The 18074-nt window shown below is 35.0% G+C and overlaps 1 protein-coding gene across 2 annotated transcripts in view; it reads left to right on the top strand.

Annotated features, from left to right (window-relative positions):
• The window catches only part of dst (dystonin), a 120787-nt gene extending 103008 nt beyond the window's left edge, over positions 1-17779 (top strand). For both annotated transcript variants that reach the window (XM_087802230.1, XM_087802229.1), the window contains 21 exons: positions 369-575; positions 739-858; positions 3004-3173; positions 3877-4036; positions 5044-5238; positions 5332-5460; positions 5532-5675; positions 6388-6576; positions 7464-7593; positions 7715-7878; positions 7947-8109; positions 9051-9205; positions 9267-9341; positions 9418-9435; positions 10611-10721; positions 12307-12424; positions 13340-13405; positions 14653-14843; positions 14979-15089; positions 16089-16215; positions 17152-17779. In XM_087802230.1, the coding sequence (XP_087658356.1) occupies positions 369-575; positions 739-858; positions 3004-3173; positions 3877-4036; positions 5044-5238; positions 5332-5460; positions 5532-5675; positions 6388-6576; positions 7464-7593; positions 7715-7878; positions 7947-8109; positions 9051-9205; positions 9267-9341; positions 9418-9435; positions 10611-10721; positions 12307-12424; positions 13340-13405; positions 14653-14843; positions 14979-15089; positions 16089-16215; positions 17152-17387 (2979 nt within the window). In that variant the 3' untranslated portion in view covers positions 17388-17779. The remainder of the gene's footprint in view (positions 1-368; positions 576-738; positions 859-3003; positions 3174-3876; positions 4037-5043; positions 5239-5331; positions 5461-5531; positions 5676-6387; positions 6577-7463; positions 7594-7714; positions 7879-7946; positions 8110-9050; positions 9206-9266; positions 9342-9417; positions 9436-10610; positions 10722-12306; positions 12425-13339; positions 13406-14652; positions 14844-14978; positions 15090-16088; positions 16216-17151) is intronic.
• The last annotated feature ends 295 nt before the right edge of the window (positions 17780-18074 follow it).

Genomic DNA, 18074 nt, shown 5'->3' with positions numbered 1-18074 from the left:
TCCTCAATATGCGAAGCGAAGGCTTGACATTACAGGAAAGCTCGGAAACCGTTTTATTTTTTTTTAATTTTCATCACACCAAAACTTATCAAACTGATGAAGTTAATAATGACAAGATTTAGCCGGTCTACCACAGACGTGGTGGAGCTAATAATAATATCATATCTGAGAACTGGTTCTCTTGTTCAGCTGGTGTTGGAATTTTCCAGTTACTAAAATTGATAAGTTAAATTGGACATGAGGGTTGTTACGGATGGCCAGTAAAGTTTTATAGCATTTTATCCTGCGTACAAATATGTTGTTTTAATAGTTTTTAAGACACGGAAATATCCAACCGCTTCACTCGACCCCATTTTCTTCATCTGCAGATGTTCGTGACAGAGGTCAACGCTCACAGGGATCAAATCATGGACCTGGACAAGACCGGAACACATCTGAAGTACTTCAGTCAGAAGCAGGACGTTGTCCTCATCAAGAACCTGCTGATCAGCGTTCAAGGTCGCTGGGAGAAACTGGTGCAGCGGTCAGTGGAACGAGGGCGTCTGCTGGACGACGCCAGGAAGAGAGCGAAACAGGTACGAACCAACATTCCGACACGATTCTTTTGTTACAACTTCTGGAGTGTTTGATTTGGAACGAGAGCAGCACAGAGGAATTTGATAGACTCTGCTTGTTGCCTTTTATAGTGTTTTCAGCTCAGGACTGTCAAGTTAGACTTTTTTGTTTTTTCTCTAATAGTTTAATGAAACGTGGAGTAAACTGATGGAATGGCTGGAAGAATCCGAGAAGACTCTGGACACGGACGTGGAGATCGCCAATGAACCGGATAAAATCAAGATACAGCTGTCACAACACAAGGTAACTTCTTTTTTAAGTATTTTGGTTTTAACATAACTAATCAAACAAAACAACAATGCACATACAATGAAAATATTCAGTCAAGTGCAGCTGAAAAAAACAACCAAAAGTAAGTGTTAAAGTAAGAAAAAGGGAAAAATAATAAAGTAAAAAAATGTTCAAAAATATATTAAAACAAGGTTCTTAAACATAGCCGGTTGCGAACCTCGGACTCGCACCAAAAGCTCCACGCCACTAAAGTAGGATTGATTTATTTCTTATCGCGGCAGCAATGTTAGTATGATGGTCCAGGCATGAAGTTGGTGTGTAGAGTGTTGATGAATTTACAAAACAGAAGAAGAAGAGGTTCATTTTAAATTCCAACGTGCGCCAACACATTGCTCCGTGATGACTCTCTCACTTCTTTACAACATTTCAAGACTTTCAAAGACTAGAGAATAAACGGAAATCCACACGTACAAATGTAAAATAAAGAGCCCACAAACATACACACAAATCAGCAGTTTTGATTGACAAACGGACGATCCAATCAAATATTCTAGTGCTACCACTCAATGGGTGGAGCTCAGTGGCGGGCCGTGCATTTCACACCTAGGCCTTCACTGGTGTCCAACATGAACTAATCCACCTCTTAATGCCATGATTATGACTCCACGGCTATAGAAACCATCAATATTACACAGAAATGCAGTATAACAGGCGTTGCGTCACAGAAAGGTTTCTCGTGTAGCAAGAAAGAATGTCATTACTAAAGCAAGAAACCCAATTAGGACAATTGAACAAGTCTCTCTTCACTGTAGCCACAGCTGCCATACATACATCATCTCTAGCAGAAACATCAATATTAACCTCATTACATGACAAAAATATTAAATTGTTTAAATAAAATGCATTACTCACCAAAACTACGGATTATTTGTAAGCAAAGTCCATCCTTTCTTTCTTTCCTCGATGGTCATCCTCGTAGTTGTGACTTGAAAGTGGCGACAAACCTCTTCCCTGCTGGACAGACTTGCTAGCTTCGGAGTCTGCCGACCGTTCTTCACAATGTCCAGTTTTTCTGGAAAAGTCCGTCTTGAAAATGGTTTTGTGAGCATAAGTGCGACCAAATCAATGTCTTCTCCTCCGTCAGACATTGTTAAAAAAGTTATGAAATCCACTCGCAAAATATTTCAGTTCGCGCCGCTAGCTATAGATGCTTTGCTGCTCTGACGAGTATTTCTCTGAACATCCAATCAAAGGACGTGAAAGTGCCGACGTCACAGGACGCCTGCAAGAAGGCCTCGGTGTTGCCAACTAGAACTCTGATTGGTTGAAGCAACAGCGTCATTGCCACTGACTTTAAACTACAGACGCCAGTACTGTCGATTCTGAAGGCGTCGAGGCAGATTTTTGACCCTGGCAACAAATGATGGCTGAAATATGATTGGATAAAAGCTCTAAAATAAACATACACTAGTGGAAGCAGCGCAACCAAGAGAAAAGCTATGAAATGAAGAGAAAGACAATACATAATTTAATACTAATAATATTATATAATTATATAATATTATATATAATAATATTCATGGTAAAATATATTAAAACATAAGTCAGTGATTCTGTCTGATAGTGTTTAGGCCAGCAGAGAAGGCCTTGCTGGCCCTGACAGTCCACCACTGGTGGAGCTTATAACAAAGAAATCACCTATTGGTTGATGTTCTAATATGTGGGGAGGGGCTCTGATCAGCGGAACCTTCATAAACATTTTTCTGTGAGTGTGTAGTGTCAATAAAGTTGTAAATGTACTTATATTCAAGGTATAAAATATCAAACAGACAAAAATGATGACATCATCATTCAAAACAATTTTCAAAAATAAGTTTGTGAAAAGTCAGTTGTTTTGACTCCATTCATATGTTTTGTCTCTGCTGTTTTAATCATTCATCATTCATAATCCCTGAATAAAGCTGATGAATTAAGAGCAACCTTCCTTTATATTCTTTTAATCTCTGGGGGAAAATGTCTCCAGAGTGATGACCCATTTTTTATATGTTTTGGTTTGAAGACCAGTGTTGTAATCACAGTCAGATTAAAATATAAAGTGTAGTACATGTGTGTTGTGTTGTTTACAAACTGTTCATAACGTTTTTTTTATTGATGCAGGAGTTCCAGAAAGCTTTGGGAAGCAAACACTCGTTGTACGACACGACCTCCCGCACAGGTCGAGCCCTGAAGGACAAGACTTCGCTCCAGGATGATACTCTGAAGTTAGACGACATGTTGAGTGAACTGAGAGATAAATGGGACACTTTATGTGGAAAATCCATCGAAAGGTACGACGAATATCAGGACCAGAACATGTTTACTGCCAGTAGTGTAAAAACTAAACAGTCATTTTAATGTTGTTGTGGAAATACAGTGTACCATTAAAAATACAATAAAATAACATAAATCAAATGGATAAAATAAATACAACAAAATGAAATTCAATAAAATGAGATTCATTAAATAAAATAAAATCAGATTAATTAAATACAATTACTTTTTTTGTCTTTTAAAATAATAGAGCTAAAGTGAAAAGTCAAGGTTATAACTTTACATTGAACACTAAATAAAAAACAAAAATGTTAATAATAGTTCCATCAAAATATTATGTTTTGCATTTAAATTGACTGTGGATTAATCAAGAATAATCCAGATTATATTTTTAGCTAATCTTTATTCTAAATAAATTAAGTTTTATTCTGGGAACATTTTATGTGATGGTATCCAGAAATCTACAAATGGTCTACAAAGAAAATCTTTTAATAACATTAAAATAATTATGTGGACAATTGATTAATCTGCATTTATTTTCAATCTGAGTTTAAATATTCTGGTGCATTTGTAAATGAAAGAACATAATTTGAAATAAGAATAAAATAATACAAATAATTATAGATCCCTGAGCGGGAACAGGTTGATTAGATTTCACGGTCAAACATAAATACAAGTTTCAGCTGGTGCAGATAGATTTAATATTGGGTTTTTTTCAAGGCAAAACAAGCTGGAGGAGGCTCTTCTTTTCTCCGGCCAGTTCACCGACGCTCTGCAGGCTCTCATCGACTGGCTGTACCGAGTTGAACCTCAGATGGCAGAAGATCAGCCCGTTCACGGAGACATCGACTTAGTCCTTAACTTGATTGACAACCACAAGGTATCTCTTGGTCCAACTCTTGATCTGACCCGGCATCAAAGTTATCTTTCATCTCAAATATGATTCATGAAAATGCAGCACTCACACCGCATCAGCATGTTTTGTAAATAAAACAGACGGTAATGCGACTCTGAGAGCATCTTTGAAGCCTCAGAAATTAGATCAACCATCATTATGTTGTCAAAGAACAATGTTGCCATTGAAACTTCAGTCATTTGCTCTACAGACGGTTCAGTACAGGTCAAATATCACTTTTATTTACTGCGTGAACATGTTGTTTGTTTTTTTTACACGTCAAGAAGAATATTCTGTATGGAAATATATATCGGTGTCATCAGAATTTTGAATGATTGAATTTAATATTTTTAACTTTGATTTATTTATATATTGATATAACTGGTCAACCTAATTTAATTTAATAATTTGAATATTATATATATATATATATATATATATATGTATATGTATATATATATACGTATATATATTATCATCATATATCATTATTTTATCAAAATGAATGACAGATTTTGATTTTTTTATGATGATAATTTAAAATATAATTATAAAAATGTTAAAATGTTAAAAGAGTAATGAACTCGAACTTTCAGCCAATCGTGTGACGCACAGACGATTAGTCACATGATAATATTGAACTTAAAAGGCTAAAATTTTAATTTTGACATTACATTTTTTGTTGAAGGCTACAAATAAAATAATTTTGAATAAAAAGAAGATTTATTATTTAATATTTGGAATCAAACTCTTTGTGTAAAACAATTTAAATTATTAAAAAATAATAATAATATTAAAAGATGTCACCTTTCAAAATATAAATTATTTAAAAGTATAATTCAATGCAAAAAAACTCCAACAGCATTTAGGTTGAAAAAAACCCCATAAAATGTTAAAAATCAACCATCAATTCTCTAATGACGCTGATATACTTCCATACATTCTGTCATTTTTAACTCTTGTCTGTTAGTAACTATCTTGGTGTTCATCAGGTTTTCCAGAAGGAGTTGGGAAAAAGGAAAGTCACCGTTCAGGCACTCAAGCGTTCTGGCAGGGAGCTGATTGAAAACAGCCACGACGACTCCTCGTGGGTCAAAGCTCAGATGCAGGAGCTCAGCACTCGCTGGGAGACGGTTTGCAACCTTTCTGTGTCCAAACAGGGACGCCTGGAGCAGGCGCTGTGTCAGGTGAGCCCCAATAATCAATAAATAAAAAAGTTTAAACATTTTAAAATGTCAACTATTCAGTATTCTGATGACACTGATTGATACGTCCTGCAGGCTGAAGAGTTTCACTCCAGCGTTCATATCCTTCTGGAGTGGCTGGCCGAGGCGGAGCAGACTTTGCGTTTCCATGGCAACCTCCCTGATGACGAGGAAGCTTTGCAGGCACTCATCGAACAACACAAGGTATACAGAGTTTCCAACGTCAATTTGTTTCTCACATTCAGGAGCCATCAGTAACTTCTTCTTGTCATCAGGACTTCATGACGAAACTGGAAGAAAAGCAAGTGACATTGAACCACGCCGTCAGCATGGGGGAGGCTATTCTGACCATCTGTCATCCTGACTCCATCACAACCATCAAACACTGGAACACCATCATCAAAGCACGCTTCGATGAGGTGCTCTTTCTTCATTTCTACCATTATGTGTAGTAGAAATATTTTCTTATATCAGTCTGTAAAGAAAATCGATTTTTATAACATCAACAAGGTCTTGGGGAAATTGTGTGTGTGGTTGTGGGTCTTTGTGTGCCCTGCGACAGACTTGCTCCCTGTCCAGGGTGTCCCCCGCGTCTCGCCCATAGATTCTGGGATAGGCTCCAGCCCCCCTGTAACCCCCTTAAGTGTTTAAGCATTATAGAAAATGAATGAATAGATGAATGAATGAATGTCGTAAATGAGAGGAGTGTATTGTCAAAAGTCTTGCAAAACGACACGTATCACGACACAGAGTCTATGATACAATATACTGTAGTAACAAGAATATATTTGTAGTATTGTCATGTACTTGACTCGGTGTTGCACATTTACAGGCCACATGACTCTTGAGGAAGTCGTAACTGCTTTTATTTGTTTTGAAACCAAATAATGTCCAAATATCAGCTTTAATTAGTTAATTTATTTAGTTTAATTGCAACATAAAAATTAACAAACTGTAAATATTTTGTAAAAAGTTTTTTTTGTTTTCATACACGCCTTACTGAAATATAAATTATAAATTAACTGTAATAAAAAAGTAATGTGATTCAAGATCCAAAAAGATAAACACACCCTCGTAGTCAAAGATTGAGCTTTTATTCTGCAACTCTCCTGATGGACTTGACTGTTGCAGGTCCAGGTCTGGGCCCGGCAGCACCAGCAGCGTCTGGACTCTGCCCTCAGCGAGCTGGTGTCCAACCAGGAGCTGCTGGAGAAGCTGCTGACGTGGCTGCAGTGGGCGGAGAGCAGCCTGAGTGAGCAGGACAAAGAGCCCCTGACACAAGAGATCGCCGACATTAAACAGCTCATAACTGAACACCAGGTGACACAAGTTTATGATACTCATATTAACACTTTCTCAAGATAAATGAAGTCTTATTATTCATCATAAATCGTTATCTACCTCTCTTTTAGTTTATTGTTAATATCTTACAAATCGTCAATTAAGCAATTAAACGACACTTAAATAAATACAATAAAGGTTAATGAAATTTGAAATCATGAACCAAAGGTCTAAATAAATGTCATGAGCTGTTATATATTGGCTTTTTTTTAAGTTAAAACATATACGATTTGAATTTGTCTTGTATTTTTTATTAATATTTGTCTTTTTATTATTATCAGAATCAGATAACTGTGTAGAATTACCAGTGGTTTAGAAACAACACAAGGTTATGTTTGGTGATGACAAAACAGAAAAAAATAATACAAATAAATAGAAATGAGATAAATATAGGATAAATAAAATACATTTGAACAAGCTACATAACATTAAAGTGGCATATAAAGTAAAAAAAAAAAGTAAAGTACAGTACAATTAAATAATTGACAGCTAGAACAAGTTCTTAAACTGAAATCTTCTTGTCTGGATCGAGAGAGGAAAATATATTTGTAAATTGATATTATTATTATTATTATTATAATTTATTTATTTTATTTATTTAAATACTCACACTGTATGTTTATTATTTTCCTACTATTAACTTGCTGCTGTGACAACATACAATTCCAACTCTGGAACTTATAGGACTTAAGGAATATCTTATCTTATCTCTATATAAAGTCAAGATCTATATCCATAGTTAATTATTAGTTTTAAAAAAGGACAAGAAAGATAAATGATAATCGTGTGGTTCTAAAATTGATGTAATGCTTTAAAAACGTAGTAAGTATAGACATGTGTCATCAGCCTATGACTTCATCTTGCAGGCCTTCATGGAGGAAATGACCAGGAAGCAACCAGATGTTGACAAAATAACAAAAACACACAAAAGAAAAGCCACCGTGGAACCTAACAACCATTCACACATCCCCGTGCCGGAGAAGGGAAGAGTGGGAAGTAAGAATCTGTGGCATTTGTTTGAAGTGTGACCTGAGACATCTGGTCATGAGTCATCCTTACACACCTGCTCTGATGTCACCACACACTCATTTAAAAAAACATTGTTTTTGTCTGCCAGGGAAACGCTCGTCCACACAGGCCATGTACGCCTCGGCCACTCAGCCTCCCATTGAAACCAAGAACCCTCGGGTCAACCTGCTGGTCACCAAGTGGCAGCATGTGTGGCTGCTGGCGCTGGACAGACGGAGGAAGCTCAACGATGCTCTGGACAGACTTGAGGAGGTGATCATATACAGCCTAAATATCCACCAAAAAACCCTCTCGTCTAACGTCTCTTCGTCTTTGTCCAGCTGAGAGAATTCGCCAACTTTGACTTTGATGTGTGGCGTAAGCGATACATGCGCTGGATGAACCACAAGAAGTCCCGCGTCATGGATTTCTTCAGGCGCATCGACAAGGACCAGGACGGCAAAGTGACGCGACAAGAGTTCATCGAGGGAATTCTCTCCTCCAGTGAGTCTCACTCACTAATTGACAGTACCAGCAGAAGGTTTGCTTTTCTGCTTGAGGCAACCTGCGGCCATTCTGTGTGAAAATCTGTATGTTCTCCCTGTGTCTCTGTGGGTTTACTCGGGTACTCCAGTTTCCTCTCACAGTCCAAAAACATAAAGAGGTTGATTGGGAACACTAAATCATTTGTAGGTGTACGTTATGCATCACGTTACAGAACCAAAATATGTCCAAACATCAGCTTTAAAAGCTGCTAGAGTCGACTGTATCCTCTCATCCTCAGTAATCACCGGGATCTTGCAGAATTTCATTCTTCTTTTAGCTGCGGAGAACATAATGACTGCTGCCATCTCTTGGCCGGAAGATATAATTGCAACGCAAATGGGCAAATGCAATGTAAATAGTAAATAAAAATATATATTTTTAAAATAACAAAATGGTATTTTAAAAAGCCCCCCCAAAAAAGTTGATCTTGTTGATTATTGTTGAATATCGATCAGTCAGTATTGAGAATCCAAGTATTGCGCTGTTATAGTTTTTATTATTGTAAAATAGTTTTAGAAAATCATAATCCATAATATTATAAGAGTTTAAATGCTTCCTAATGTATATTATTTTAAATGTTAATTATTACCTAAATACATTTGAATATTCATGTTGGTAAAGTTAATCATTAAAAGATTTCAGTTATATTTTAAGGAGAAAAAATACATGATAAATTATGTATATTTGGTGTTTTTTTAATTCACCATCTATAACCGTTAGTAGAAAGAATTACATGACGCTACTGCCACCTGCTGTTAAACTTAACGCATCGCATCAAATTGTTAAAATGCCAACAAGCTATCTAATTGTGGAGATAAAATAAATGTAGGAAAAGTTCTCTTACCTCATTTTATAATGTTTGAAGTCTTTCATTCATGCATTAAAACCCTCTTCCCTAGAATTCCCGACCCACCGTCTGGAGATGAGCGCCGTCGCCGACATATTCGACCGGGATGGCGACGGATACATCGACTACTACGAGTTTGTGGCGGCACTGCATCCTAACAAAGAAGCCTACAAGCCTCTGACGGACGCTGACAAGATCGAGGATGAGGTGATGCCTTCAATGACCCTCTGATCTCTATTCCAATCCTTAACATGTGCTGCGTTCACAGGTCACAAGACAAGTAGCCAAATGCAAATGTCCCAAAAGATTTCAAGTTGAGCAAATCGGAGCAAACAAATACAGGGTGAGTGTTTTTTTGCTGACATGTGCACATTTTTATTTGTTCAATTTTCTCAAATGTTTTTTTTTTCTGTCCCCAGTTCTACCTCGGAAACCAGGTACTGACCTTTCTTTACGCTGTAATGTTTTTGATGCTCCCGCAGAATGTTGATGTAAACTCACTGAAACTCAGAAGTCAATTAGACATGAATACGTCGAGACTCAGTTCTGACTGAAACTGTGTTTTAAAACCTTTTATTGTAAAATCTTAAAGACTTAATCAACTTTTGAGTTTCAGAAAATGCTTTTTTATTGCTGCTGCCGGACCACAGTCATGCACTTATCTAAGGAAGTATATCAGTGGCATCAGAATATTGAATGATTACATTTCAACATTCAACATTTCAATTATTTAAAATATAGAATTTGTTTGTATTGAAATGTTTTTTAAAGCATTGGATTTTTTCAATTGATTTTACTAAATTAATTCAAAAATGTCTATTTGAAAAGTTCAATTAGTTTTTGTTTATTTATTTAATTAATTGTTTTCTTTTTTTGACAGGCTGAATTATATTTTGTTTTTATATAACTTTCAAAATGAATGATTTTGTTTGATATTCTTATTCCAATAATTCAAAAATAAATGTTCTAAATTAAATATTTTTCAATTCATAGACTTTTAAAATGTAATATAAAAATGGTATAATAGTGACATCAGACAATATCATTAGGGTACGGAGCTACTTTTGTCCATGTGTCAGATAGTTAGTAAAGTAACTCACTATATGACACTATATATATATATATATATATATATATATATATATATATAAATAATATATACACACACATTGTTAGAATACCAAAATTGGATGAAAAAAAAAAGTATTTCGTTGATTAAAAACTACTAATTAATCCTTTAAATATAGAATTAATTGAATTCAATCTAAAAAATAGAAGAAGATAATAAATGCTTAAAACGATTTCCATAATGAACAAGGTTAGAACATTTGAAATGTTGAAGTAAATCAATATTCCAATGTTACTGATATACTTCTATTCTCATCTGCTGGATAGTTTGAAGCTAAACTTGTATGTGCTTGAGTCTGGCAGCTCTGTGAGAATGATTTTGGTTTGGAAGCTTGTTTTTACTTCAGGGCTGCCTCAGAATATTCTTTTTTATTTTGCTCATCCTGCTGATAAACCTGAATAGGAACATATATATATATATATAGCTGAAGGAAAATGTTTCTGTGTGTCACACAACAATGACTTGACATGACTCTTTCGACAGTTTGGTCTGGTTCACTGCTTACATGACTCCTTAATCGGCGATGAGACAGTAGCAATCAATCAAAATCTAACTCCTCACGTTCATGTTGCCGTTTTGGAAAGCTGTATTCTGGTAATCCTTAAATACTTCTTGTTTTTACTTTCCTCCGAATCATTTCTCAAACTCCATTTTAATGTATGGATCACTCAAATCACCAGTCAATCATCTTTAGAAGGTCACGCAGGCGAGACTTCGGTGCTCGACTGCTCATGCCTGTGTGTGACAAGAACAGTGATCATCTCCCATGTCGTCTCAGATGCATCCGTGCTTGAAATGTTTGCAGGAGATAATGATCTTGCTTTGATCCTGATTTCAATTGTGCTGATGCGTGACGCATGCGGCTGTATCTGTTGTGTTGTGTTGTGTTGTGTTGTGTTGTGTTATGTTGAGTGTGGGTTTGTGAGTCACGTCCAACTGGAGTTCACGACCGATTTATACCAAACTCTTAAACTTAAACACCTCTTGTGGGTGATAAAAACCCTGCAGGGGATTAACCAGTTGGACTGACTCCTTGTGTGATTTGTGTCTTCAAAATGAAAATGTGTGTTTATGCACTAGGACAGGAACTGAGAATTGGTTTGAACATGTCAATGAAAATATATCTAAATCTATGGGATTAGAAATGTGCTGTCTTAAATTTGGGATTGAAAGTCACTTTCAGAAAAGAAAAAAAGTTGACATAAAGTACTGGGCAAATTACATCAAATCAATATGTTTTCTATTTTGATTTATTTTTTATAACTGTATGGTTTTTACTGGTAAGTACCAATCATCCAATATGCATTACAAATATTTTTCAGCCAATGTTTTTATTCATTCCCTATTTAATCTGGCACTAGTATGAGCTCATACAGATCAGTGTCAAACTCAATCACTCAAGGGTTGAAATCTTTAAACAATCTTTGAATTACTATATTTAGAATTTCTGTAACATATTATACTATATTTTGATTTTGTACATGCAAAAAAAGAATTAACAAAAAATGCAGCAAAAAACACAAGAAAACGCTGTAGTAAAAAATAGCAGTAAGAAGAATTCAATGCTTTTCCTTGTAATTCCTAACCTATTTTTAAAATGTATTTTTACTATCTTTTATTATCTTTCTACATATATATATATATATATATATATATACATTTAGATAACATAAACATCTATGTAGACACATAATTATAAAAACTAATACTACATACATCCTCATGATTTATACACTTTACTATATACACATACATACTGTATTGTTGTTAGTATTCCTTCAAGTATATGCCATATTCTAGGCTAAATAAAAATATATTCATAATTCATAAATCCTTTGAAGTGAGTTTTACTCTTACTGGACATCCTGGTATAATTGTTGACTAATAGAATCTCTGTTCCTTATCTTATCTCAAACCCAATCATCTTTATAGGTCAACAATATCAACAAGAACTACTTTGATTTGATCCATCCATACAGTGGGCCATTCAAATGACTCCCTCGGCCTGATTTAGTTTGACACACGTGATCTAGATAATAATCCACACATACATTTTTAACTGTCCAGACCAGTTCAGTTCCGGTGTTGTGCAGACTTTGATCAAGCTCTAGGCGTCTCACTTCTTCTCTGACTCCCCCTCTTCTCACCCCCCCAATCTCTTCCCCTCTTCCCGCCCCAGTTTGGAGATTCCCAGCAACTTCGGCTCGTTCGTATTCTGCGCAGCACCGTGATGGTGCGAGTGGGCGGAGGCTGGATGGCTCTGGACGAGTTCCTGGTGAAGAACGATCCTTGTCGAGGTGAGTTCAAGAGTTCGACCGTTCAACACGTCGTCAACAAATACTTCAGCTAAGTTTGTTTGACTCTGTATTTCCCTCAAGTCTCTCGAGAACTTCACAAGTTGTTTATGTCGATAATTTAGTTTACGGAAGTATATCAGTGTCATCAGAATATTCAATGAATGTAACATTTGAAATGTTTAAACTAGTTTTATTTAAATAATTTAAAGTTATTAATATGAGTGGATTTTCTTTTACACATAACATTTGATTTTCTAGTTCCCATAATTCAAAAATATTTTTTCTAAATGAAATGTTTTTTGATTCGTTTCTTTTTAAATTCAATATAAAAATGTTGGTATAATAGTGTCACCAGACAAACCAAAAGAGTACAGAGCTAAATGATCGAACGGTCACATGATTGTTCTTGTGTCGCATGATTGGCTGAAAGTTTGATAAAGTAGCTCGGTACTCATTTGGTTTTGTCTGGTGACACTTTTATTCCAACATTTTACATTGAATTTAAAAGAGGACCAATTAAAAAATATTGAATTCCGAAAAAAATATTTTGATTTATTGGAATTAGAATATCAAGCTATGTGTGTAAAAAAAATTAAATTATAGAATTTAAAAAATATATAAAACAACATTTTAATGAAAGAAAAAAGTTTTAATTTTTAATTTTTTTAACTAAACCATTCAATATATTCTGATGACACTGAAATACTTATAAAGAAGTTACAGTAAAATATCTGAAAGAGTCTAAAATGTTATTTAAAAAAGAAAAAAGGGTAATTAATGATCTTAAAATAATTTAGTGAATCAACGTTCTACCTGGTTTACTTCTGTGTGTTTGCATTTCTAAACGTGTCTTATTTCTTCCTGCCGATCTGGATCCTTCTCCTTCTCCTTCTTCTCTCCGGGGCCTCCCTCTAGTTCATCACCACGGCAGTAAAATGTTGCGCTCCGAGTCAAACTCCTCCATTACTCAGTCGCCCATAGGTTGGCATATCTCACACTTTCTCACCTCGCTCCATGAGCCCATCAGTGGTATGTGTGCGTGACGCTTTTGCAGTGGTGTGTGTGTACGTGCCGCTGCGTGAGTCATGATTGACATGTCTCATCCGGGCCCCACCCACATGATCACGGTCATGCATGTGGGTCACATGACAGACTTTCTACTGTGACAAACAATTCTATGGAAGTATATCAGTGCCATCACAATATTGAACTGATTGATTTAAATTGAATTGTTGTTTTTAAGCATTTCAATATTATTTTGAATAAAGGAATTCAATAGTTTCTATATTGAAAGTTTATATTTTTATTATTATTATTATAATATATTATTTATTTATTTTAAATGAAATTGAAAACTGAATTTAATAAAATTAAATGTTTTGGTTTTTTTCTTTACACAAATAGTTTGATATTATAATTTAAATATTTAAATTCTGAATTCAGTGGTTTTTAATTTGTAGCCTTTTAAATTCAGTATTATTATGTGACGTTCATCTGCTCGAGTGGCTGAAAGTACCATAAAGTAGCTCTGTACTCTTTTGGTAATGTCTGGTGACGCTATTATACCACCTTTTCTTTTTCTTATTTATTTAAAAGTCTACGAATTAAAAAAAAATTAAATTAAAAAAAATGCTTTGAAATTTTTTGAATTATTATCATTTACAACAACTTTTAATATAGAAATTATTCGATTCAATTATTAATAAAATAATTCAAAGCTTTAAAAAAAAAAATCATTAAAATAATGAAGTTTAACCATACAATGTTCTGATGACGCTGATATACTTCCATACAATTAAAGCTTCTCATGCTGTTGATGTTCCCTCAACTCATCTGGTGTTTAGTTTAAAATAAATCATTTGAGGAATACATGGATAAAATAACTTAAGCCAAAATAAAGAATAACTTTTTAATGAATTGTTTTAAATTACTTCTCATCATATTTTTGTCATTTATTGACAGAAACCTTCATGAATACATCTTCAAGTATTCAGGATTTTTTTTAGTAAAACTGCATGACGTTTGCTGTGAATCGTTCTTTTCTTTTTCTTTTTTCCATCTGTTTTTATTTGGGTCATTAGTGAGAGCAGTGGTTCTCAACAGGGGTTCTTGTAAGACACATTCACGCGTCCGACCCATAGAAACATTCATTATTGATCATGAAACAACATCAACTGGTCGCCTCACTTCAGGTTTGGTTTAATGACACGTAACGTTTGTTCCTCCAGCGAAGGGCAGGACAAACCTGGAGCTGCGGGAGAAGTTCATCCTCCCTGAAGGCACCACTCAGGTCATGGCCAGCTTCCGCTACAGAGGTCGGAGGTCGCGGCCATCGTCCAGAGCAGCGTCTCCCAACAGGTCCACGTCCAGCCAGAGCTGCATGATCCCGTCTCACCAGGTCGTAAGCAGCACTCCCAAGGTCAGAGTCCTGAGATGATCCCGAGCTTGTCCTCCTCGATCAACCATTTTTAATCTTTCTTTTGCTTCCATCTAGTGATTCTTGTAGATTTTGATTTATGAATCCATGTTTTTTTTTAATTTGCCCCTTCCCCAGACCTCCCAACACATTACCCGAAATTATGATAAGCCCTGGCTTACAAACAGCAAACCCTCCACTCCTCTTAGAGCGTCCGACTCCTTCGGGAGCCAAGGTTCATCCTCAGAGGTATCAACTCAGATCTGGTCTCATGTTTCTCTTTCACGACAACTTCAACTCACTCATCACACTTTGACGCTTCTGGACTTTATATCAACAGCTTTACGACTGCATTAGTATATCAGCAACAACAGAAGATTGAATGATTTGAACATTTCTAATGTTGAAACTCTTTTTACCCTCAAAAACAAAAATGTATTCAAACATTTCTTAATAAATTGTGAATTTATTGAGTCCATCCATCCATTTATCAAATATTTGAGTTTTTCTTTACATTGAATTTTACAAAATGGAATATTTTCTAAATACATTGTTTTACCCAGTTTAATATTCTAAATCCAATAATAATAATAAAATAATATTTTTTACCACCTTTCAAGACTAATCCAATCGAGCACTGAGCAATACAACTACCATTAGTTGAGCAAACAGTGAATGAATTGAAGAGCCAGTGCTATATGTGGTCACATGATCGTCTGTGTGTCCAATGATTGGCTGAAAATTCGATCAAGTAGCTCTGTACTATTTTGGTATTGTCTGGTGACACTATTATACCAACATTTTTATATTGAATTTAAAAAGGCTACATAATGTACAAATATATAATCAAGAACATTTTTTTTTTAATTATTGGAATTAGATTATTAAACAGAAAAAAAATGTTAAAAACATTATACTTTATTTTTATGAATCATTGAAAAATACATTTTAATAAAAAGTGTTTCAATATACAAATGATTCAATAAGAACAAATGTAATCTTAAATAAATGTTTTTTCTAACATTAACAGCAACAACATTTCAACAAAAAATGTAAAGTTTCAACATTTCAAATGTTAAATTCATTCAACGATCAGATGTCACTGATTTATTGACAACTGCCTGTGAGTCTCCGATCACGTCTAACCGACGATCCTTCTGCTCTCACTTCTGCATGACTCGGATCAAAGCCAATCTTGAATAAATCTCAGCGTCTTGTTCTCGAGTTAACGTCGTCTGGTCTTCACAGAACACTCCAGTTCAAGGCAGCAAACTACGACTGCCGGGATATTTGTCGGGAAAAGGATTCCAGTCGACCGAGGAAGGAACGTTGATCAGCGCTGCTGTGCTCAAGGCCAGAACTCAAACCTTTGGCGGTGAGAAACGTGCACTCGAACCATCCACCACAGAATGATTAAGAAATATTCTGGGATAAATGAGATCTTATTAAAACATATTAATTTAATTTGCACCAACAGATGTCTACATTTTAGTTAATATAATGTCAATAAATATTTAAATAATACAATACAATCATACAATGATATACAAGAAACTAAAGAATCATAATAATTATAGTCTGGAATTAAACAATTTGTTGGCTAAAACCATTAAAAATTTAAATATATTAATTAAAATACAGTGGAAGTGGAACTCCCATCGTTTACCATGTGAGCTTTTCTTTCATTTAGTTTCAGTAACGAAATATAAGTTATAATAAACCTTTTTTCTTTCATCAGAGAAAAAGAGGAACTGTACACATTGTATTAAGAAATACTGTACATTACACATATTAAAAATAATAACAGAAACAATGAAAAACTCATAATAATAATAAAACTAATAATAATTAAATAAATAATACAATAATAATGATAAAAAATAAAAATGAAAGTAATAAAAACATATAACAAACAATATTTAAGATGAGGATAATAATGGAATACTTGTGTTATTTTATATTACAAGATCAAGTTTCCAATGTTTGATGTTTTAAAATATGGTGTCCTAATTTTGTTTATTTCGATTTTTGAATTAAGTCAAAGCATTCATTTACTAACATCAATACAACTAACAATTTAAAAGTTTAAATTGTATATTTATTGTCTGAAAGTTTTCATTTGAAAGAATAGACCAGATGTTGTCCTTTGAAACATGAGCTTCAGGCCGAGACATTTTTATTTTTATCGTATTATATATAAACTGACTAAAATGTGGAAAAACACACCAAAAAAACGTGCTGGTGAATATCGATACAGTATCGTTAAAAATACAAACTATTGATTTTCCTCTCATGTCATGTGTTCTTCCAGACTCCAGGAAAAACCTGAGTCGACCCGGAAGTAAAGCAGGAAGTCGCGGGAGCAGCCGCAGAGGAAGCGACGCCTCCGACTTCGACATCTCGGACATCCAGTCGGTTTGTTCCGACGCCTCTGAGAACGTGGGAACGCCTCGCTCCGCCTCCCGCCAGCACGGAGGGAAACCCTCGAAGATCCCCACGCCACAGAGACGAGCCCCGAGCAAACTGGCCAAGACGTCCAAGCGATAGAAGCGACGGTCGCTCACACTGGAAGGAACCTTGAAGACTGTGTTATTTAACTTGTTGCAAAGATGTAAAATATTCTTTAAGATAATTTAATGTGTCGTTGTTTTTCTGTGAGAGTAGTTTTTTTAAATTGACTAACAGGTGGCGAATGTTGAAGGTTTGGAGTGAAGAGTTACTGAATGTAAACATGTAGCTGATGAAGATGATGATGATGATGATGATGCACTAATCCAGGTACTATTATTTAAGACACACAACATGTAAAGGGCAATGCAATACGAGTACACAACACTAGCTTCTAGTCCCGATCCGTCTGTTGGTCCCAGAGATGCACCTTCTTGTAAACCTGCGTCGTGTCCAGATTTTTATTTGTAATAAACCCGCTTGCAGAAGAATCCCAGATTTGTCGTGAATACGTTCATCTTTCAGCAACACAAGTGTTCGGAGAAACATCAGCAACGCACAAAAGTATTTCATTAAAATAAAATAAAATAGAATTTCAATAAAAACTGATAAAAAAAAGGTTGGAAAAAAAAGACAAAACATTAAAAAATAGAATCAAATGTTTGCTTGCATAAAACATTTTTAATCCGTTTAATTTTAGGACTTTGAGTCATTTCCTAACTCTACCAACCTCTCCTGAATTCTGAGGTCAAGCAGGAGACTCATAGTTTCTGGGTCTGACCCAAG

Source organism: Callionymus lyra, chromosome 11 (assembly GCF_982586985.1).
Source record: "Callionymus lyra chromosome 11, fCalLyr1.hap1.1, whole genome shotgun sequence".
In the NCBI taxonomy this organism is placed as follows: domain Eukaryota; kingdom Metazoa; phylum Chordata; class Actinopteri; order Syngnathiformes; family Callionymidae; genus Callionymus; species Callionymus lyra.
This window is presented reverse-complemented; position numbering and strand designations above follow the sequence as displayed.